The sequence below is a fragment of the Dunckerocampus dactyliophorus genome, chromosome 14 (genome assembly GCF_027744805.1).
Source record: "Dunckerocampus dactyliophorus isolate RoL2022-P2 chromosome 14, RoL_Ddac_1.1, whole genome shotgun sequence".
Classification (NCBI taxonomy): domain Eukaryota; kingdom Metazoa; phylum Chordata; class Actinopteri; order Syngnathiformes; family Syngnathidae; genus Dunckerocampus; species Dunckerocampus dactyliophorus.
Window position 1 is genome coordinate 15111685 of NC_072832.1, and position 24227 is coordinate 15135911.

General features: G+C 39.2%; 1 protein-coding gene across 1 annotated transcript; it reads left to right on the forward strand.

Moving 5' to 3' along the window:
• The first annotated feature begins 981 nt into the window (after positions 1-981).
• On the forward strand, positions 982-24227 carry col21a1 (collagen, type XXI, alpha 1). Its single transcript, XM_054799628.1, has 28 exons — positions 982-1226; positions 1302-1862; positions 3509-3674; positions 3747-3975; positions 5621-5794; positions 7745-7822; positions 8473-8556; positions 11220-11282; positions 11480-11533; positions 11602-11655; positions 11746-11799; positions 14855-14908; positions 14972-15025; positions 15101-15154; positions 15526-15579; positions 18066-18110; positions 18190-18243; positions 18317-18370; positions 19513-19566; positions 19702-19773; positions 19971-20006; positions 20549-20593; positions 22215-22247; positions 22326-22472; positions 22551-22605; positions 23629-23820; positions 23891-23968; positions 24040-24227. The coding sequence occupies exons 1-28, from the start codon at positions 992-994 to the stop codon at positions 24225-24227; spliced, it is 3021 nt and encodes a 1006-aa protein (XP_054655603.1). The 5' UTR covers positions 982-991.

The following is a 24227-nucleotide window of genomic DNA, read 5'->3' on the forward strand; positions in this document are numbered from 1 at the left end:
ATAGTAGGCAGGCATACAGATGGCTAGCGAGCTACCAGACATAGACATAGACATAGATAGGTAAAGATATACTGTACAGAGAGACAGATAGAGTGTGAAGTAGTCTTTATGACACCGTTAGCTTACCTTGTCATTGCTGGTGTTGAACACTGCTCTCTTAGTACAACACTAGCATGATTTACTAGCACTATACAGTATATTTTCTTAATCTCTGAGGTCACAATACCTTTAATTAGATACCTAAAATTAAATATACACACCAGTACAAGCCTGGAGTTGGTTTTCCAGAGAGAAGATTGTACGTAGCTGTTTGATGTGTGCGTGTGCTAGCATGATTTAACTTGAGGTTGTACTATGCACATTAGCACTCAATAACGTAATGAAAACTTCCTTTTATACATTCCCACATAGTTTCAGCATTTGGGACTAAATATGAGGTGAAAGAAAAACAGGAGAAATACAGCATAGCATCTGTGCAGTGTGGGAGAACGTTAGCACACACACAATGGTACGTTCAAGGATATCAAACAAAGTGGAACGCGTCGCCGCTCGCAAGAAACATAAACATGCAAAAACTTTGGGATTTCTAACTGTATATTATTATTTTTAATAAAATAATGGCTGATATTTCCCAAATTTATATGCTTTTCCATAAAATTTTATGTAGTTATTTAGAAAAGCATTTTTTGAAAAGTGCATTTTTTTTTTTTTTTGAATCATTGCGCCTGAAAGTTTCCCGGCCCAGTGGTTGGGGACCCCTTGTTTAGGGTATGGAAATGTAATGATTGGCTGGGTTATATCCTGGTAATTGGAAAACAGTTAAAGCGATATTATACCTCCATACTCTTTGTACCATGCCATCGAAATATCCATTTGTTTAACTTCCAACAATCTGTGTTTTTCTTTAATCATTACTTTATAATAGTTGAACAAGACTTAAACTGGTGAACGCAGAACGAGAACAAGGAAGAACCAGCAATGTCAACAATGTATGAGACAACCAACCACTAAAACACTGGCTAAAGACATAAAATTCAGTCTGATTGTGATCATTCTGATTACCAGTGCCCATTTCGTAAAGGCCTGTTTTTCCCCTTTCTCTATAGGTACAATCGGAAGTTGCAGCACTATGGCGTACAAAGCAGCATCCATGGCTTGTGTCTTAAGGTGCCTGTGCTTCGTGCTGCTTCATTGGCTTAATGCAGCACAAGACGAAGACCTAAGAAGTAAGAAGTAACTGCTTTGTATGCTTGTTCTTAAAAAAAACCCATCACATTGCTAACGTTTTCTTTCTGCTTCAGGTTGTAGGACCGCACCAGGCGATTTAGTATTTATTGTAGATGGTTCTTGGAGCGTCGAAGATGTCAACTTTGAAATAGTAAAGCGGTGGCTTGTCAACATAACCACAAACTTCAACATTGGACACAAGTTTACCCAAGTAGGTGTTGTTCAGTACACCGACGATCCTGTTTTAGAAATACCTCTGGGGAAGTATTCCGCCACCGAAGATCTCATCAGAGCAATGGAATCCATCGAGTACATGGGAGGAAACACCAGGACGGGCACGGCCATTGAGTTTGCCACGGACAAATTGTTTGGCCTCTCTGAACGCAGTCCGATGGGCGTTTCTAGAATTGCAGTTGTCCTCACCGACGGAAAGTCTCAAGATGAGGTTCGGAAGGCAGCAGAGGCCGCGAGGAGGAAAGGAGTCATTTTGTTTGCTATCGGTGTGGGGTCAGAGACAGAGGAGGCACAGTTGAGAGACATTGCAAACAAGCCTTTTTCAACCTACGTCTTCTCTGTAGAGGACTACAAAGGTATTTCAAGGATCATACAGATCATACGACAGAAACTGTGTGAAGGTAAGAAATACTTTTTAACAGAATGGAAAAATGAGAGCCGCGATGGTTGTTTGCATGACAACTATGTTTTAAAGCGTCAAATACATTTGAAAACGGGATTTTGAAAAGCGTTGTTGCTTCTCTCAAATGTAATTAGTGTAATTATTGTATTTCCTGTGTTTATAGTTAATATCCATAAGCGTTCTAATCTTGTTCTTCATTCTTCATAATTTTGCATCTCTTGTTCAGTGCACGTAAACATTTAAGGGATGCCAAAACCCATCCTTGTTTTACTACACTGCTGGAGAAAATAAGGGCAACACACACAATCATCGCAGTGCAAATCTTTAGTCAATCACACTTCTGAATAGGGGTGTCTCAGTCAGTGTCTCAGTCGGCTATTTGTGGATTCGGTTCGGTAGAGTCTAATTCAACGATGAATCTCGCAGTCGAATCATGTGAAAATGTTACGTGATCAAGATTGATTCTGATTTTTGTAAATTGTGGTGTAAAAGCTGCAGCGGTGTATAAGCCACACCCACTGAATTTAGATGGAAAAACAGATTTGTTCTCATATAAGCCGCACTGGTGTATAAGCCGCACATGTCCACGTCATAAAATGGCATATTGTGGCATGCACAAGTCCATGAGGACCAGGCAGCTATTTATTTGACAGGAGCCAAAGATGAGCTATGAAAAAACTCACGCCGAGCTTGCCAACTCATTGGAAATTGCAGGATGTCATTACTCGATATAACATCTTACAAACAAAGTTAAACTCTTCACACAGCAACTTAACACTCAAAAGACACCTAGGAAATATGCATCACAAGTACCGATACAAGTTTAAAATAACAAACCGCAGCTATTTTAACATCTATCCATAATGCTGCCAGGACTGTGCATCTACGTGAACTGCTTTCTGTGTCACTAAATAAATAAAGATACTGTTGTTGCACACCTGCCATGTTTATTTGTTTATATGAGTGGTTTAGCCTTTTTCTTTTAGGTGGAAAAAAAATCGCAGATGAGATTTGTTTATTTAAAAAAAAAAAAAAACAACAATATTTGACTATAAGACGATTGGGGAGAAAATGTAACGAATCAGAATCGACTATGAAAATCCTTAGTCTAAGACAGCCCTACTTCTGGGATATCAACCTGTCCAGGTAAGGAACATTCACCAGAAGATTTGCAGTGTTTCCTAGACACTTATCAGGAGATGGGACAGGCGGAGAGCGCTTCAGTAGAGTAACAAAAACTGGTAGCAGAATTTCATGTACTAACCAGAGGTTAGGGATTGTTGTTGACCCATTGTCAGACCACATACTGGTGCAGTAGGCCCTGGGTGCCTTCTGGTTTGTGACAATGTCCAGCTGGGGTATATCAGCTTTTTCAGGAGGATAAATTGAATCTATTTGACTGTCCAGGAGCTGACTGATGCCTTGATCCAGGTCAGGAGACCAACCGTTGTTTCATCAGGACCATACTTAGATATTTTAGGGATTATATACAGGCTAACTGAGCCGTATTATGAGTTTTCTTCACAGATGTTGCATTATCTTGTGATCTTATTTGAGTATGATTCAGTCCTCATTAGGTTAATGATTTGAGTTTCATGTCATTTTGTTGATTTACACTTTTTAATGCGCCTTTTCCTTTTTCAGAGACTGTTTGTCCTGCAAGAATACCTATTGATTCCCGAGAAGAGAAAGGATTTGACATTCTACTCCATTTAAATCTGGCCAAAAAAGCCAAAAAGACAAAAGGAACATATCATGGCACTAAAGCTTATGAGGTGACACATCGTATTGACTTGAGTGAAGCCACAAGGTAATTATGAGACTTTAATTCTATCTTCATTATCCTTGATGTATTCAAAATTAATTTATTGGTTGTTTTCAGGACACTTTTCCCTGATGGTCTCCCGCCATCCTATGTATTCGTCGCCACTCTAAGATACAAGGGATCAGTGGCTTTGGAGGAGTGGGACCTGTGGAGGATCCAGACACGTGATGGGAGACCTCAAATGGCAGTGACCCTGAATGGACTTGATGGCACTGTCAAGTTTACCACAACCAGTGAATCACTAAGTGGAACACAAACTGCTACATTTTCCCAACACACAGCCATGGTACGTTAACAGTGTGTTGGAGTTTTTTGGAGGCAACTGTTGCTCATGATCACAAGGAATCACGGCCCCTTGCCAAACAAGTTACACGGAGTTGCTATTCATCTGTCATCGGTCTGTTCATGTTTAGCTTAAAGGAGACATATTATGTAAAAAATGACGTTTTAATAGCTTGTATAAACATGTTATGTCAGCAAATGTGTTGTTCAGAAGTTGGAATTGTGACAATCAAGCTAATTTACATGTATCCATCCATAACTTGGAAGCTTCCTGGGTGAAGATCTACCATTTTCTATACTAGCAAGTGACTGTACATTATCACTATAGAGTCGAAGCCAAAGTCGAAAGAGAGCTGCAGTTTTGTTGAATGCACAGATGGTCTCGCATAAGAATATGATCTCCCAGCCCTCACTCGCTTGCTCTAGTCGCTTCCCCAGCAGTGGCTCATGTGCATGAGACAGGACAGTCTCTCAAAACCGGCTGCTGTGACCAGGGCTGTTTAGAGAGCTGTATCCTCGATCCCTGGGGAATTTTGACATATAACAAAATCTCCAAACAACAAGTGACGATACCTAAAGCAGCTTGCCAGAGGGTTTGGAGGGGGAGGAGCTAGTTTGCGTCACTTACACTGACACTGTGACGCTGTAGCAGTAGGAAGCCTTCAAGGGATGGTTGGGATGTTTTGAAATGAAGTGGTATGACATCCCCATTAGCAGTGTAGTGTATCAACAGAGACTTACCCCCCAATTGGTCCCGTGAGTTCGGTTCTGGTCGGAGATCCGTGACGAGGAACGTAGTTCCGCTTAGTTGCTGGGGCCATTTAAGTAAAGAGTTTGACTTCTCAAAACAATATGCGTTCAAAAGAGTAATACATTCTACAAAATAATACAAAAAATCAGACCTCACAAATTGCTCGGCGTTATATTTGTCTCCCGCCATATCCCTGAGCACTGTCGTCTGTGCAGTCTTGTGATCAAGACGCTTGCGTCTTCTTTCACTGTGGAACACACACATAAACTAGACACTACACTGCACTACACTGCTGATGGGGATGTCACATAACTTCATGTCAAAAAATCCTAACTATCCCTTTAAGTCTGTTTAAACGTTTAACAGACAGTGGGATGAATGAATGTTTATAGCAGCCGTGCTTTCCACAGAGGGACCACGTAGCACCCTCCTTCGGGAGTTCATTAGCGTATATCTCAGAACACCGAAAGGGTCAGTTAAAACCCTGACTCCTCAAAAATGTCTTGGGAGAGAGACAAGTGTGGGTGCACCCATCATTTCCTTTGCACTTAAACAAAACAGAACATCTGAGCTTTAAACTTGACCAGCTGGTAATACAATAAGAAGGACTTAAAGCAAATGGAGGCAACTCAACCAGCTCATTCTCTCACATTGACACCCAGATGAGATAGTATCACTTTTAGGGGTTCATTATCTTCTTCTGTTACCTGTCGAGTATTGATGCTAAACATAGTGCCAAAGAAAATCATTTTATATGAAGCCATTTTCAAAAAGTGGTTAATCAGCAAGAAAAATCCCTGCAATATGTGTAACTGTGAAAGGCTTAATCTACCATTTTTATATCCCTGTCTTAATGACAATTTCCCATTTTTTTCCTTCATTTGTTCTATGACCAAAGAAACTTTTTGATGAGAATTGGCATCAACTGCGACTGCTGGTCACAGAGGAAGATGTCACTCTGTATGTTGACGACCTGGAAGTTGAATCACTATCCTTGGAGCCTCCTGTTGGCATTTTCATCAATGGAAAAACTCAAGTTGGAAAATATGTCAGTAAAGAAACAACAGTACCGGTAAGTTAGCATTGAGAAACCAGTGTCCATATAAACAATATACATTTTTAAAATAACTATTTCACAATATATTAAATGTTATATATTATTTGTTAAAACATTTTATAACAGGCTCTTTTAATGCTTTCGTATAAAACGTCCTATAATTATCAGTGGTCTTGTGATAATCCTCTAGTTATGCAACAGTAGCAGCAGCTGGCAATTCAAAACTCCAGATACAGATGTAAACTATTTTGCTGTTTAGACTTGATTGTGGCAGTGGTTGCTATAATTATGGTCACTGGAGTAAAATTACATACTCCAGCCATTTCTAGCCATCAGCATAAAAGGGTAATTTATGCTAAATAATACCATACATGTCCAGAAAATCCATTCTTACATGGAAAAAACAATTGTTGGGAATGGTCCTAAAAAAGGTAAATCAGAGCGGCGTATTAACTATTTGAAATGATATTTCAACCTTTATACACGTCCCTGTTGTCATGTTGCCTTCGTAAGCTTTTTACTTCCAAGGTCAAAGTAGTCTGTGGGACAATGAGGAGCCAATTTATCACCGCCCCCAATAAAATACCAAATAAAAACTTTTAATGATGGGTTTGTGTGCCATCATTTCCAAGCACAGTTTTTACCACATAGCTGCTTCAATAGAGCTTATTTCCTCAAATACTGGCCATTATAATACCTGTTAAAATTTGCATTTGTTTTTCTTTTCAGAAAATGAGGGAAAATAAGCGAAATTCTGGTGTCTCCACTCTTATTTTACTTGTGTGCTTTTATTTGGAGGGCCTGACTTTCCTGACTACAAGATGAGATACGCAGATGATGCCCGAGCGGACCAGAAGCTGTACTGCTCCGGCAGTAAAGAGAGAATTTTTTTTCATAAAAGTTAAAAAATGGGAAAAATACAGGGAACTATTAAAACGGGAGGGCACTGGGAAAGAAGGGCAAAATAAGGGAGTTTCAATTAATTGCCAGGCATGTTTCTACGTAAAACAAATAAGCACATTTCCTCAAAAAGAGGCCTCCTTTGTCCCCTCAATAAAAACTGAAGGAAATGTAACTACCTCTAACTAACTCTGTTGCTAACCAAAACAGCAGCACCTAACAAGGCACATACTGTAAACCGTCTTTCCATGAATTAACGTGATCCTAATGACATGCATTATCTTACATTATGAAGAACATGTGATCGTCTGATGTTGTAGTTCCTTGCTCGCTCGACAATGTGCATCCAGTTGGGGAGTCTTCAAATTAATTCTGCCCCGCCTGCCAATGTTCTTGTTGTTACGCCACATTTTCTCTATAATAGACCCTTGATTTTGTTTTAAACTATAGTATATAGACAAAATTTTAGGTTACAATAACTTGAAAGAATGCATGTCTATTGTAAAATGTTGTGCTAGAGATATTATCGAAAATATATGAATAAAAATATAATGAAATGAATGACCTTTTTCAATATTGTTTACATTTAAAACATGTTTATGGCCCCGATATTTGAAAGTTTACACGTAACACAATATTTTGCACCATTCCAACAACCATTCTAATACTGTACTAAAAATATAAAAATGTAGAGATTTGGATAGACAGTACATATGCTGAGAAAGGGGATGAAAAATTACAACGTCTTTTACTACTTTGTTGTGTCATTTTCTGTGCATGAATAATTTTGGGCTAAATTGTAGATTTAAGATCAATATTTATATGTTGAAAACATAGGATTGAATAAATAATATTGACGATATAGAAATGTATTTGTATAAAAAATAGGGTCAAAAGTAAGTAAAGGTCTAATAAATTTCTTACCCCAAATACTGGAGATGTCTGGTCCTCTCTGCAGTTGAGTGACACTATAGTAACACTATTTTGTAACTTTTGTTCGCTTCTTTTATATCTCCTCAATTTTTTTTAAAATGATGTGCTATCTTTTTTACCCATTATGTTCAGTTTGAAATCCAGAAGTTGCGCATCTACTGTGACCCTGAGCAGAACAACCGCGAGACTGCATGTGAAATACCAGGAGTGGTACGTACAAGAGCCTGTGCCTGCGTTGTCCTTGTGTTTATTCTGTCCAACAGATAACTTCTTCTCACCCACTTCTCACTCTTGACAACCACATCTGTTTCCACTCGGAAAACACACCACACAATTTTACCATCAGTTAACCGCACACATGGCATGGAATGATTTTGTCACCCCATATTTACCTTTTTAATGGATCAGTAAAATGATATTACGGCACTTCTGTTTAGAAATTATGTAATTTGTTGGAGGGGATCCTGCAGTTTTGATTTTCATGTTTTACACCCATTTTTAAAAAATATTTTTGGCCACTGTTCCAACTGTTTTGGCGCTTCATCATTATGTCGTTTGGCACTCACGATTAACAGCTTTGCCAGATTACGAATGCAAGGGAAATTCAGAAGCATACCCTCGAAACATTTGTTTTCCTGTTATCACAGCTTCTCATTGCATCTGCTTCTCATTGATTTACTTAAAAGTCCACTTATCAATGAAACATCTCTCTGGTAGAATATATTTCATTTCACACATTAAGAGCTTGCATTTAACAGCCTATAATAAGCCTAAAGTAAACCAAAATACATGATCAAATGACACTTTTTGTGCACTGAACTATAATCTACAATAAACGACTTGTTTTGATGGTCCTGCAGTGTTCCAACAGTCCTGATTACGCTGAGCCAACTGAAGAACCTTGTGTTTGTCCACCGGGACCTCCAGGACTTCCAGGAATGAAGGTCAGTTATTCCATAAATTTTTTTTGTTTTCTTTTAAATGGTCCCAAAATGCCCCACAAACTTTAGTAGTAGAGCCTTGTGTAACCCATACTAGCTCTAATTAGTCATAGTGAGTAAGGTTCCATGTGATACTATTTTTCTGCCATTTTTACGTAAGTCTCAGAGTGTGTTGTCCAAAATCTAGCCAGGATACTGAAATGTAAATTGAATTTAAAAGTGCTTTTAGTGAGTACTACTTGGAACCAATGCTCCCTCTCATTTTTCATGTACTATCTGAGCATACTGTACACAAAAACGACCTGAGCATTCCTTGGACCTCTGTGAGCGGCATCAGACGTGCACACTGTAGTATCGCAAAACATGAGTATGTTCAAAACCCGAGAACTGAGAACTTCGATTCTGTTATATTTTGTATATGATTGGTTTCAAACAGACGGCAAGGAGGATTCCACAATGTAGCTTTCTTTATTCTATACCTCAGACAAAATAAGCCATGGTCTCATACAATTACGTAACCATCTGGATCTTGTAGAAAACCCCTAGTTTATTATTTTATTTTCAATTTATTATCTTGTTTACCATTTATATTGTTAAAGAGGTATACTTTAATTTCCTTATTTGACTTTCACTTTCTGTTTTAAAGCAGCCCATTGTGGCACTATTTCATCCTGAAAATGTACTTGAAATTGATGCCATGTTTGTTGTATATGTATACTTTTGTCTATATTAATATAAAATAAAATGAACTCACAACCGACCTTCCTGCCCCTTCAGCAACACAAACTCGGCGTAACACTTCCTGTATGCGGTACGTCCGCTCATCAAAATAAAAGCACGCCAGTAAAAACATGCGCAGTTACGTTACGTACACATTCAGTCCACACTTTTCACTCAGAAAACTGGCTTGCTACTTCGGCTTTGCAGCATGTTTTATAAAGCAGCGCTTTTGCAGACACTGTTTGCACTGTTCGTTTGTTTCGCCATAATACAGGGTTAGCAAGCAGCATTACCTATATGCTAACCAGCCATAAACAGCAGCATGTACCATGTAGCGCTGTAAATAAATTAATCGGCTGTGGTAGTAAATACGTGCAAACAGGATGTTATCGTTGGCTGGACAGTGCTCATCATTGTGTTATATGTCCCGCTTGTTGTTGTTTCCTGGCGCTCACTCCGTTGCATTGCAAAATAGTACAGAATAAATTGTTATTGTTATGTGTTTATTTCATTTACAGTTTCGGTTGGATTGTATTTTGTGTGCATCATGGTTTTGCGGTGCGCAGAGAGCTCGAGAGCAGTGTGCGATTGTGCACGCGTGCAGCTTAGAGGGAACATTGCTGGGAACACACCGTTTTGTGTAACTTTAGCTTTAATTGTATCCACGCCTCCCTCGAACAGTAGTTCCAAGAATGATTATGCACTTTATCCACTTTTTACATATACACAGTGTATCACATGGATCACATACAACAACCTAACATTACAGTAACTCATTCAATACCAAAGACGTATTTATACGTTTTTATAAACCCAAGCGCCGGATTCCAAAGACGTATTCATACGTCTTTTAGTTTTTTTTGCGCAAGAGGCAAAAAGAAGTGATGATGCAACTGCACACTAATGGATGCCACTTTTCGAGCATTTTTAAGCCATAAAAACGGCCACAAGGTGGCAGAAGTGCATTTGATAAGAGCTTGGCTTGTGAATTTGAATGGAAAAACATAGATTACAGCAAGGAGGAAGTGGAAGTGGCGTGCAGAAGGTTACGCATTGTAGGGACATTTTAACACATGCACATGTACACACATGCACGCATACGCATGCACGCACATGTACACACATGCACACATACAGTTCAGGTCCTAATGTGAACATTTTAAATAGTTCATGGTGTTATATTTGTATATACATTGTTATTTTGACGTAAAACAACCCTTGTTGTGTATTGGTTATGTTTTGGGATAGGTTCATTTGAGCTGTCACAAAAGCAAGAAATTTGTATCAAAGTGAAAGTTATGCTTGAAATGTATCTTTTCACAAAAAGCTGGTTTTCTCCCTTTTTTAGTCGGGAACTGATATTTTCCTGAAACTTACCTATGTTCTACTGCTGATTACTAAAGAACGGAAAAAGGTAGAAACAAACCTTTTTTTTCTGATGAAAGGTGGGAATCTAATTTTCCTTTTGGTAGGTTCCATGTTTATACAGCCATAGAACACAATATTCTGTGTGCCTTGAAAGATCAAGGTAAAATGGCCGGTACTGAAGGGGTTGTCTTTTGAAAAATGGCTGCGATTGAATAAGTTAAGTAGGGGGGACAGGAGGACACAGACATTACCAACAAGAGCATAGCTCTGTGATCTAGAATGCTAACATTACTGTCACATTTTAACAGCAATATTATGCCAGGTTAGCCTATTTGCTGAAGAAAAAACAAAATGAAAACTCCCACTAACTGACAGAGAGTTATTTTAAGATGTGTAGCGAAGTCTGTTTTTTGTGAGTATATACAAGAGGCCGGCTCATCTAGGTAGTGGCGGGTCCGAGGCAAGATCAAGTCCATGAGGAAGGAGACTTTTCATGAATTGTGTTTTCAATTACCTAGTTCTGGGAGGCTCTGTCAAAATCAGCATGACAATAAAACCCTGTATCCTGTTTTTAATAGGGGGAACAGGGAAATGGAGGCAAATCAGGTCAGCCTGGACGTGTTGGTGCTGATGGTAAGCCTGTGAGTACTACATAGTTCAATATGCAAACATACAGAACAAACACACTGGTAACTATTTTCCACCAAGTTAATAGGAAAAAAATCTGATCAAAGAAAATGTTCTAATGTTTAATCCTAGTGCGTAAAACATGAACAAATGACTCCGTTTAGAGGATTTAAATATTCCATTAGGTTCATGTATGTTCTTCCTATTGAAGGGTGTGCCTGGTAGTAGAGGAAGTACAGGGTTTCCAGGTCCACCTGGACTAAAGGTAATTGATAATTTAAGGACGAGATCAATCGACAAAATACAGTGTGAAACTTGTGTTTTGTTTGTCAGGGCCAACGTGGGGCAGATGGTTTGAAAGGGGAACACGGGAGACCCGGTTTTTCGGTAGGAAGGTCAAAAAGCTCATTTGTGGCACTACTGTTCACTCATCATCAACAGCTTTATAAATTGATATTTTGTAATGCATTCACTCAGGGTGAAAGGGGTGTTCCGGGATTACCAGGACCACCTGGGCAACCAGGAGAGAAGGTAATAATACCCTTATATACATCCTTTTATTTTCTAAATAATGTATGGGTGATAGGGACGCTGGAGTGTATCCCAGCTGACTTCGTGACACACACTGGACTGATCTCAGCAATCACACAGCAGACACAGAAAAAGACAAGCGTCCACACTCAACACCTACAGCAATTTTTTTTTAACACAAACCAGTGAGAACCCACTCAAGCACAGGGAAGGAAACACAAACTACATGCAAAAGGCCTCAGCTTCTCGTTGTGAGGCACCATTATACTGTAAACAAATAGTCATATCATATGCTAAAATTTGGCACAATCAATCAGTCACAATCAGATCAGCGCTGAGTTTTCAGTGAGTCTGGTTTATTTCATAGTCTCATGTGCAAAGTATTGCCTATAGTAACTAAAGGTTCATGCGAAGCAATGTGTATCATCCTTGGCCAATCAGGCAAGTTGCAATACTATAGGTATAGCATTGTATTACTGTACATCTAACTTCTGATAAGTTACACAATACAACCACAATACAGTTCTTGCAAACAAACAAAGGATATAAACAATCACAGAATACTGTACTGACCCGAGTATAACACTTTATGATTATACTACTATTAATTAAAACGTCTGAAAAAGAAGGGTTGTCTTATAGTCGGGGTCTAGCGATTTATGCATGCAAACCAACTGGTTTGCAAGCACCAGATTATATCCAATCTATTTTACAGATATCCAGTTGTGATTATAATCCACATATGATCAAGGCCTGATACGTATCTGGGGAGATCACATTCCATGCGTTTTTTTTCTGATTGTGCTATCATGTCGTATATCCAACTGAGCTACGGAATTCGTTCACTTGAAGCATGTAGTACTATTGTGTCCAAAACAGCCTCACGATGGGAGTTAATATTGTCTGTTTGATTTCGATGAAACCAAATGATAAACACGTCAGTGGAGGTGACAGCTGTTGCAAATAAGTCTGCCTGTGTAGCTCCAGGAGAGAAAGGACTTTTAACCAAAATACAAGAAGCAAACATCCAGGGGATTTTGAACTCGTTGTACCTCTTTGCAATACAAACATCAAGTTCAAAGTCAACTGGATGCTATTCTGAAAGATAAAGTGGTGAATTAACAGGAAAATCTCTGCAAGACACATCCACTGTTTGAACACTGCTGCATCAATCTCTCTTGTCGCCACATGTTTTCAATATAAAAGCAAATCCCTTGAGACCACAACACACTTTTCAAATTGAGTCCGATTTGCTGACTTACTGAGTTTTGGTTCTGTTCAAGGTTTGTTGCGTGGATGGGAGATTTTCCTAGCCTCTGTCGCCAAAATGCATTCTCATGTGGGAAGCGTGGTCCAGGGTCTGCTCCAAATGGAGAGTGCTTTGACTTATGTTGTGAATTGGAGATTGATAAAATTGACTGGAAATTGAACTAAACTTAACCCCTGTCCTACCCTAAACGCTCACTTTCTGCAGAACACATCCTGAGAGTTGATATGCACATACCCAAGGAAATGTGCATAATTACTTTTTGAGCGTTTGAGATACGTATACATTTCTTATCACGAGAAACCTACACTGGCTTAACAAAACACATCACACCCCCAAAGAGAGGAGCCTGACAGGCTAATCTCTTTGACATCCACTCCCACTTTACGAGCCTCAGATGGCTGCAGAACAAATTAAAAGTATCAAGATGTTGAAAAAAACCCCACTATCCTGTCCCCGGCAGTGTGGAGTCAGTGGTGCCTCAGGTGGATTACTGGCCACTTTCCCTGTTCAGTCACAGCTTCTTTTTAGAAGCTACAGATCTGACAGGCATATCTGACGATGTTGATATTAGAGCATGTGTTAAAGCGAAAAAGTCTTTTCCGTTTATACTATATTTTGAAGCTGTAGGCGTTCACTATGATCCATATCCAGACTCTATCTAGTCCTTTATTATTTTTCAAACAGATCCTATTGATAGTCAAACTACATGTTCACACTGAGGTTTTAAACAGTATCCTTGAAAGCTCAGTGAAAGACAGAATATGAATAATCCTTTCTTTTTTTTAATTAGTGGATTGAAAGGTTTAAGAAATTGTTCTTTAACTAGTAGAAGCTTTGAAACCCTCTGGATGTATCATGAAATGTAGAAGATGCCCCATGGGATACAATATGGTCATCTACAACCGCGGAATTCAAGTTTTATTTCATTTTATGATAGGAGTGACTCAATGAGGTGGTCAACGTCGGGCCAGGCCTGCTTGTGATCAAGAACAGTTACACCAGCTGTCCAATTTCTTGTTATAGTCTTGTACTGATATTGTACTGGCTTTGAAATAGCAATAAAAAGTAGTCTTTTAAAATCCCATAATAAGACACGACGAGCTGAGCGTTGACAGATTTTCTGGGGATTTTCCATGATAGATAGACGACTACTGTTGCCACAGCATGCAGGAACTTCTGCAGCATGTGTCTTTGCCAGTTGCTCTAATACCGAACGGCCACCCAAGGGTTGAATGTTTGGTTTCCTGGCAGAGGTTGTGTGTAGATCGAAAATTGGTTTATGAATATACAGTTACAGTAAGTCCAAAGGCAACAGGAGACTGCAGTGCAATCAGGTCATACAGCCATCAAACTGTGGACTGCAGCCTTAAGCCACTGCAAGGCAGGTAGTCTGATATGCCTTTACATCAACAGACGCTACGTGGAAATGCAGCAGCACAGTAACTAAAAAAAAAATTTGCCTTTATCTCACCATTAATATTTACAAAGCAGGTGCACGCTGTTAAAACCAACAGCCGATTAATGAAATCATTGCACAACCTATACTTTTGTCTTCAATTCCAATACTATAATACCACCGTCCAATGTATTTTTAGCCCCAGAGAGGAGGAAGAATATGCATGTAAAGACACATCATTGGCATTGCAACTAGCTGTAACGGTCTTGCTCCATTAATGCTGTCACTGGTTGAGGTTTCTTGCACTAAATATGGAATCACCGGTCAGCCTCAGAAATTCCTTGCCTTGTCGTAACCTAGTCTAAATCTAAACCTTGCCTACCTTTCAGGGTCCAGTTGGATTACCAGGACGAGCAGGGATGCCGGGTGAAGCTGGACAAACGGTGAGGAAGTTGACACTAATTCAGTGATTGAGTGTAGGTGTTCACACTGGATGTCACTTACAGGGAGAGAAAGGGAGCATGGGGCCTCCCGGGCCTTCAGGGTATAGAGGAGCAACTGTATGTATTGATATTAAACTAATATTAGAATTTAACCAGCTACTAGTATGTTAAACCTTGTTGCTGTCTTCACAGGGCCAAGCTGGGAGAGATGGAAAGGAGGGACCTCCTGGGAAACTTGGTCAAAAGGTCCTATTTGATTATACAGTGCAAAGATCACTGACAGATGAAAACGCAGTTTGGCAAAGTGTGCATGTTCCTAGAAGACTTTGGTGTTCCCAAAAGTTTAGTCGTTGAGGTTTGGCAGCGATGGGAATGCAGTCATACAGATATGGCAAGAAGTTTTCTCCGAGTTAGTGCAGTTTGCAATACATATGTATGTAATCATCTAAAATTAAAGTACGTGACTCATTGAATATAAACAGGTTCATCTTATGTTTATATAGTATTAGAACCTGCCAAGTCAAAGTTATTACTTGTGTGCAAATGCTTTTTATATCTCTCCTTTAGTCATACTTTATCAGCTGTTGTTCATCAACATTTTTTTTCCTTTGTTGTAGGGAGAAACTGGGGTCAGTGGTATCCCTGGTGCGGATGGAAGGGCAGGCCATCCAGTGAGTCATAACTGCAGCGTTAACTGTTTTGTGGGATATTATTTTCATTTACCGTACTTCCTAAAATAGTGGCCATCCCTGTAGTACAAGGGTTTCCCAAACTTTTTCAGCTGAAGACTAAAATACATCATGCATTACCATAACATGGACATACGAGGTCTGACAGAGAAGTTCCATGGCTAGTGTCACAAAAGATATATTTCAAATCCAAACTACAAGTTTTCCCCTTACACGAAATCCCCCTGAAGTCAAACACACTTTCCCAGTCTTCTCTGCCATGCCTTCATGCACTCCTGGAAGGATTCTTCCGGGATCCTCTGCGGCTCCATCATCCATCATGATGTCATCCACGTCTTCAAAACGGGTCCTCTTGATGACCCCCTTGAGCTTGGGAAAAAGGAAACAAATCACATGGAGCCAGGTCTGAGTGGGGAGGTCGCTGCAGCACGGCAATGATCTTCTCAGGCAGGAACTGTCGGATGCTGAGAGCACTGTGAGCAGGTGTGTTGTCGTGGTGAAGCAGCCATGGGTTGTCCTGAAACAACTCTCACCTCTTGCACTGAATGAAGCAAATACTGCAGGAGATGTGTTGGTTGATCGTCTGGCCATGTGGCAAGAATTCGCAGTGGACAATGCCCTCACATCAACATTCCTGAAATTTTTCGGACACACCCAGCATACTGTACTGTACTTATGCTAGTGATAAATACGGAAGCATGCATTTCTTACAACACACATTGATCATAGAAATTGTGAAGAAATTGTGACTGTGACCCATTTAGGATCCTGACCCTCAGTTTGGGAAACTCCGGGAAAGAGCTTAGTCACTATGGACTCTTGTAGCTCCAATTAGTGGAAGGGAGAGTCCATCCATTTCAAATATACAAATATTCTCCCTCAGATACCCTCTTGCTAATCAAAACAGCAGCACCTACTGAGGCATGTAAACAGTTAGAATAATTAAAGTGTGGAAGTGTGGTTTCAAACAAGCTCCCTAAGAAGATCTTCCATTATGTGGAAACAACATTTAAGTCGGTGAAGGCCTCTAAAGGTGAATCACGGAGTCTTCAGAGGCTCATCCTGGCTAATGTTTACCCTCTTGACAACAAAATGTGATGCTACTCTGAATAAGCATCTCCAAGGACATGAAAACCTGCTGTGGACATGTATGTCTGCAACATTTAGCGTTTGATGATTATATAGCCAAGAAGAAGCAAGCGAAGCTTTTGACATGGAACTCGGAAGTTGAGCTGAGAATTTATAAGACAAAAATGCTGCAGGGAAGATTTTTGATTGTTCTCTGACAGCAGTGATGAGTACACCTGACAACGTAGAAATTGAGGGGTATTTCCCCTGTAAAGTATCCCAGGATAACCTTGTTATGTAAGGCAGAGAAAGAAGGTCTCTGGCTCTAATCTAAAGCCATAAAATGACTAATCGAGGGAAAGCTCTGGCAAATCTGTTTTCGGAAGAAAGTGTTTCAGCTGGGCCGCAATCCCCCTGCTCATGATTGGAAGTCTTGTCCAAAGTCTAGGTTGGGTCTTTAAAACATGACTCAGTCACTCCACACGGCTACAGGCCATCTCCCCCCAACTCACACAAGAACAAAGAGGCTATCCACAGAGACGGATTTGGTACAATACATCCTCAATTTGCTTAATCATGTCCGACACACAGGGAATTCTTCACTTATAGATCGTCAAGAACCTGCATGGTCTGTTGACTTCTCTGTCTGATTGGTCATTCTGATCATTGTCGTTAAACCTGTCAAAATATAACTTATTTGTTAGAGTCTCAGTCAGGGGCTTCCATTTCAGCATCTGGAAGACTTTATCTGGGTAGAAAACAACAACAAAAAATCTTCTCTCCAGGGTTAGTGGCAGCGCTGCTCACCACAAAAATGTTCAGTGTGTTTTTTATTACATTTATATCGCCATTGCAATTGTTTTTTCCCAAGTGAATTGAATATATTGTGTTGCATAATACAGTATGTTCTGTGCAGCTCAATTATTAGCTTTTGTTGAATGTGACATCAGTGGCACAGTCACCTAGCAAGTCATGAATAAAGTCAGTCTTTGTTTTATGTTATTTATAATTTATTTATTACATTAAAAAAATTAAGCAAATATTACATTTCTTCCGCTTAATTTTAATGTATTTATTTTTTACATTTTTTATTTAAATAAAATGAAATAAATACAATACAATAAAATAAAATATATTACGATAACCATAGACTGATAATTGACCTATCAGTAATGTAGCGACAAAAGCAGTAAACATATGTCTGTCATGGCAACTCAGTAAAATATGGCTAATAAGTTGGCATCAGTAATAAAAAAAAAGAGACAGTAATCATTTATTTACACATTCAGACAATTTACTGTGTTGGACTTGGGGGTTAACTTTACAAGTGTCCTCTGTTTATAATATTCAGAGCTGTGATTTTTAACGTCATCTAATCTAATAATTTCCCCATGTATTAGGGTATGCCTGGTTTACCTGGGATAGCAGGTCTCATGGGACAGAAAGTAAGTTCTTGCCTTGGTCTCACTTGAATAAACGCTATTTCTTTAGTGTCACGTTTGACAAATATTCTTTTCTATCAAGGGAGAGGCTGGATTTCCTGGATCAAGAGGCCCCCAGGGATCAGAAGGCCCACCTGTGAGTGCAATGAACTAAACACTTGAGTAGTTCTGAACCATTATCCAACATGGATGTTTTTAATCTTCTACAGGGGGAGATGGGTCCACCCGGTCTGCCTGGTTTAAATGGACCAGTCGGCCCAAAGGTATCCATTTTTTAATTTGCAGCAACCTCACAAGGAATATGTGCTGTATGTGTGCATCAGTGACGTATGGTGAGGTCAATGGCTGGTGAGGCACTGACTCCTTTGGAGTTTTTGTCATGTTAATACAGTTTGTTCATTAAGAGGTTAACAAAAAAAAAGAAGACAATAATTCACTTAGGTTAAAAAAAATTCTAAGTCCCGTGTATTTTTTTTAAACTGAAAAACATTTGTGTACCTTTTATCTGTATATGAAGTACATACGCCCTATCCTTCTCCAGGAAAAGTTCTGATACTTTGTTGTAAAAGTCTGATATGTAACACATGTAATCCTCCATCTTGACAGTCACATTCATTATTAATTCAGGAGAGTATAAAATATCTTGCATTTAACTTGCTGCTAAACAGTTGGTGCTGCTGTAAAAAACAACAACAACAAAAAAAACGCTGGCTTTTCCTCTCTATGGACAGCAGTGACACGTGCCTTCCAGCACACGCACACGCACGCCCCCAACCCTTCAGGATGAAGCGAATATTGCAAGCGCATCTATATATTTTATTCTCTATATATTCTATATATCTTATTGTCTGATTAGCAAAAATAATTACATTAAAATACATCAAATTGAACACATTAAACAGGCTCCATGGCCCAACTCAGTGCACTCACTTAGTGCACTCAAATAGTGGGCAGGGCTTGTACCACTAAGCCAAAAAGAGAGAGGCTTGCGGCAGTTGCATCTTAGGTTTCTGCCCTATAGTTGATCAGGAAATGTGCAAATTCAGTGATTTTTAATTGGGAACATGTTAAAAACTATTGGAATCATACATAAAATACATTTATAATACAGTTCAATTGACAAATATTAACATTTATTTTATGCCATCATTATTCGTTTATTATTTTTATTATTCGCTCTTCCTTGACTGCACGTCGCTGGTGTGCATATGCACAATACAAGTCGTTTTCATAGTTCTGAAGGTAAATTCCACATTTATGGAAACCAGAGTGCAGTAAGCTAAAATTAATCTTCTATTCATGTACTAAAAGCCACTAAAGGTTTGCATAAGGGGAACACAATGTAAATCATGTAAACTGTACTCAATAATGTCATGTGGTTTTGCTATCTGTGCCTTTTTTGAAGGGGAGTAAGGGTGAAAGTGGAAGTCCGGGTAAACAAGGGACACCAGGTTCTATGGTATGTTGCTATGTATTGTGAACCTTTGTGCTATTAACGCTTGGTGACGTCAATGTGCATTAAATGCATTTCCACAGCAATTACTCTAAATGAATGTTCCTTTTTTGTAAATTCCCTGTGCAATGTTTTCAAAAGGGAAGACCAGGGGAGCCAGGACAAGCAGGACAGCCAGGACACCAAGGGGTGCCTGGCCTGGTGGGAAGCAAGGTACTTATGTAACACTGACCATTACAACTAACACCATGACAGCTACCTCAAGACCACTATGACTAATATACTGTACATCCTGTGCAACAACGTACATAATTCTCTGTTATTCCATTGTATGGTACATTATATAAACATCTTGTCCTATAATAGGTCTCACATGTCTTATAAATGTACTTTCATGTCTTTTCTGTTAGGGAGAAAGGGGACACAGAGGTGAAAGAGGAGAGATGGTAAGTCTGTGTACAAATGACACATCTATGGGCATGTCCTTCCATAATGTCAAACTATACAACACAGTGATTCCTAGGTTTGCGAGCAGATCACTAATTTTCAGTCAAAATTATTACAATTTATTGCAATTCTAATGTTATGTTTTGGATTACTGATATTAAAATTTTGGTTTGGCATCAGAAACGGCATATGTCAACAGAAAAGCTTATTCAGCAACCGAATGAATGAAATGCATGACTGTGACAGCTGTGCAAATCCGAATATATACAGTATATCATATCGATGGGAATTAATAAGTATGTTGTTTTTACTTAGCATGCATTCAAAGTCACATTTTAAAATAACTACGACTAGATAATGTGCTCGGTTACTCGCTTCCGAGCTAAACATCAACATTTTGGGAAGATAAACTGTACTTCAGTGTATAATAATGTTTTTATAATAATAATAATTATAATGTTTTGGAATTATATCGCACTTTTCAAGATACTCAGTATTTAAAGCGCTTAGCATGTCCCTGTTTTTTATGTTGTGTTTTAAGGGAATAAAAGGTGAAAAAGGAGAACACGGCAGACCAGGGAATCATGTAAGTTGTCCTTTTTTTTAATTACCTGCAATATTTTATCCATCCAAATTCCTTTACTGTATGAAAAATGCTTGCTATGTATGTGTATGTATATATACTGTATATATATATATATATATATATATATATATATATACTAAGTCCCCAACCAACGAACACAATTGGTTCCAGACGACCGTTCGCAAGTCGATTTGTTTGTAAGTCCAACAAAAGGTAATTTACCAATTATATAGGTAATACTGTACATGTACGTGTATACATATACAGTATATGCGTATGTATGTAAATATGAGTTTGGATGCAGTAGTAATATTAAACGAGGATAATTAATGAAAAAAACAATAATAATAAAAATGGTATAATAATACGTAATGATAAACGTTATTTACCTTTGAAGAGGAGTGGTGGAGGAGCATACGTCGTTGTGGTGGAGTTGGATGAGGAGTTATTGAAGAAAAGGACAAATCGTCGTCGTCGTTAGACTCTTCTAAAAGAGGTTGTGTTCTGTGGGTGGTGTAGAATTAAGCAGGCCTATTAACTCTTCATAAACTTTAATCACACGCTCTGTCCGGGTTGCATTATACAGCTACAACTTAGCCTTCTTCTCTCCTCTTCCTCTTCTTCCTCTACCTGTTGGTCCCATTAGCAGTGTCACAGTGCCCTTTACTGGTCAAGCATGTAGCAGTGTAAATACTGATGGAGTTACTACAAGGCAAAATACATGAAAATATAGACCAGTCAGCATGCGTTCTTATCTCCGAATGTTCGCTAGTCGGATGTTCGTAAGTTGGGGACCTAGTGTATATATATATATATATATATATATATATATATATATACACACACACACCTATATCAGTAACATAAGTATATAAAAGTATATAATAGCTGCATGTGTGTTTATTTTAGTGATCCTACCATGTGAAACATTCTGGTCTACATTCATGAAAAGTGCTATACTTTCTTTGATAGTTGTCATTTTTCATATTGCCACTAGGGGTCACTAGTAATTAAGCCTGGCACGGGAGTACTGTACTGTACTTCATTTCATTATTATTCAGTATTTCACTGATCTTCTCATTGCCTTCTGTTAAACATTTTAGATATTTTTTTAAATACAATCCTTTTTTCATTAGTTATATGCAGTCTAGCCAGTAGATGGCACCGTAGTGATTTCAAATAATTGCAATGCATATATGAAAAGCATGCTACCAGTTTAGTAATACGGTACTGCGGTTTGGTGAGGACAAAAACTATGTAATAAGTTTGACTGTTAATGATGGCATTGGCACATGATATGTTTCCATCCAAATACGTTTCTGTGTTCATGAATAAGAAATTGACAGTGCTTTGGCATAACAGTGTACAGTATGTACAGTATGTGTACAGTATGTGTGTCTTAATTATGCACTGATGAAAGTAGACTGAGATCTATCAGTGAGTAACCTTTTGCCTGCACTGCTTATTTTGCCAGCATCAACGCTTATTTCTTCTCACCTCGTGACATAAGACTAATTGGCTAAAAGATCTAAAATTATCGCAGCCTAGTCCAGCACTAATGAAATGGACAAATACACCTTAGCTTTTAAATCCTATGTTTTTTTGTTTTTTTTATGGACAGGGATCACCAGGTCTGCAGGGCCTTAAGGGGGAGGTACGTGTACCTAATCATTCTGGAAACCTCCACCCAATTTGATGTTCACTGCTAACATTGGCCTTGTGTTTTTGCTAGAAAGGGACAACAGGGGATTCGGGAGAAAGAGGTCAAGAAGGGCAAATGGGACGGCCTGGACAGCCAGGTCAGACAGGCCAGCCGGGACCCCGAGGGCCTCAGGGGGATACAGGGCCACCTGGCCAAGCTGGACCTGCGGGAAGATCTGTAATATTGCTCACACGTTGGCCTACTGTGCCTTGTTCATGATCTTATTGTTCATGTTTATGATTTTTGGTATTACAGGCCAGCTTGATTTCCGACATGCACATTCGTCAAGTTTGCAGAGAGATTCTTCAGTGTGAGTTTCTTTGTGACCTGCTAACATGTGATCATTTCAACACATAGACATATGCAATTGTGTGAAAATGTTAGGATGCCCCATGTGGTGACATTTGTGGTCCCACCTATGGGTTGTACTGAAAATACTTTGTAATCAATGCGATAACGAACATGCAATACCTTTGCCACGTCGCACTTTGAATTTTGCAGCTTCACTCAATCACTGTTGTTCTAAAATATAGCAATTAACAAATCATGCAGTTTCATGGGTGAATACGGCATATTATTAGTAAAAATCATATTTAAGCAATTTTTTTTGCCTAAATGAATTACTGTAATATACAGTGACACACACAATCACCAGACTTGATTGTCGGAACAACAGGCTTTTATTGCAGGTATGACTGATCGCACAACAGGCACAATAATCCCTAACACAAACTACTGTTGCAGCCGTAAACGTCACTTCCTGTCTGGCTACCGTAACACATTTACAGCAACACACACGAGTATTAGTCTTTTTCTATGTATTTGTTTATTTGTTAAATAGCTTGTTATATGGTAAATTTTCTGTTATTATGTCTACTATATTGAGTAATACGAGCGTAAAGGTGACTGGAGGGGTGTCATTTCATGTCTAGAAGCTCTAATAATTTTAAAAACCTTATTTAGAAAGTCGTAAACACGTTTCTATGTTGTAACTATGAAAATATTGAATTTATAAATAAGGAATCCTACTTCATGGAAATTCACTTATCACGCTGGAACCAACTAACCGCAATTAACAAAAATTTACTGTACCGATATCTAAGATTTATAATTGTTAGAAAAATGGTCAGTGATTTATGGACAATTCGCCCCACCCCGCAAAGATATTTCGGTTGATGGTGACCATGTTTTTCAACCAGTCTTGCTTAGATTTTTTATACATGGGCATGTCAGTTCAGCAAATCTAGCACGAGTGCATGTCGAAGTCGAAGATTTAACTTACACAAACAAATACATACATTCATATGAAAAACACTTATCTGCTTTGTCATAGCTGAACTTCCCTCCATGCTGCTGAGCTACCAATCGAGCAGCTGTGCCGCCTGCCACAGCCATCCTGGATTACCTGGTGTTCCAGGTGATTCAGGACCTCCAGGCATCAGGGGACTTCCTGGTGTGGCTGGGGCCAGGGGACAACCAGGCTACCCAGGTCATCCAGGACGACCTGGTATTAACGGGCTTAAAGGTAAAAGCGACATTCTATTGCTGTTTTTTGTTTGTATACAGCGTTTTAAGATGGATAATTGTGCTTGTAGGTGAACCCGGTCTGAAGGGTGAAAGTGGAAGCCCAGGACGAACCACGCACGGTGATCCAGGACCACCTGGACCTCCAGGTAAGACACGTCCATCAACTTAAACACACCAGTTTTAGCACATAATGTCACCCCAATTTTTACCCTAACAGGTCCTGCTGGTCCTCATGGCTATGGCAAACCGGGTACTCCAGGTAAGCCTGGGCCGCCTGGTCAAAACGGGGTGGAGGGTAAAAGTGGTAATCCCGGTATTCCTGGCCAGCCTGGGGTGTGTGATCCATCCTTATGCTATGGCAGCATGATGAGGCGGGCCCAATACAGCAAAGGACCAAACTATTAG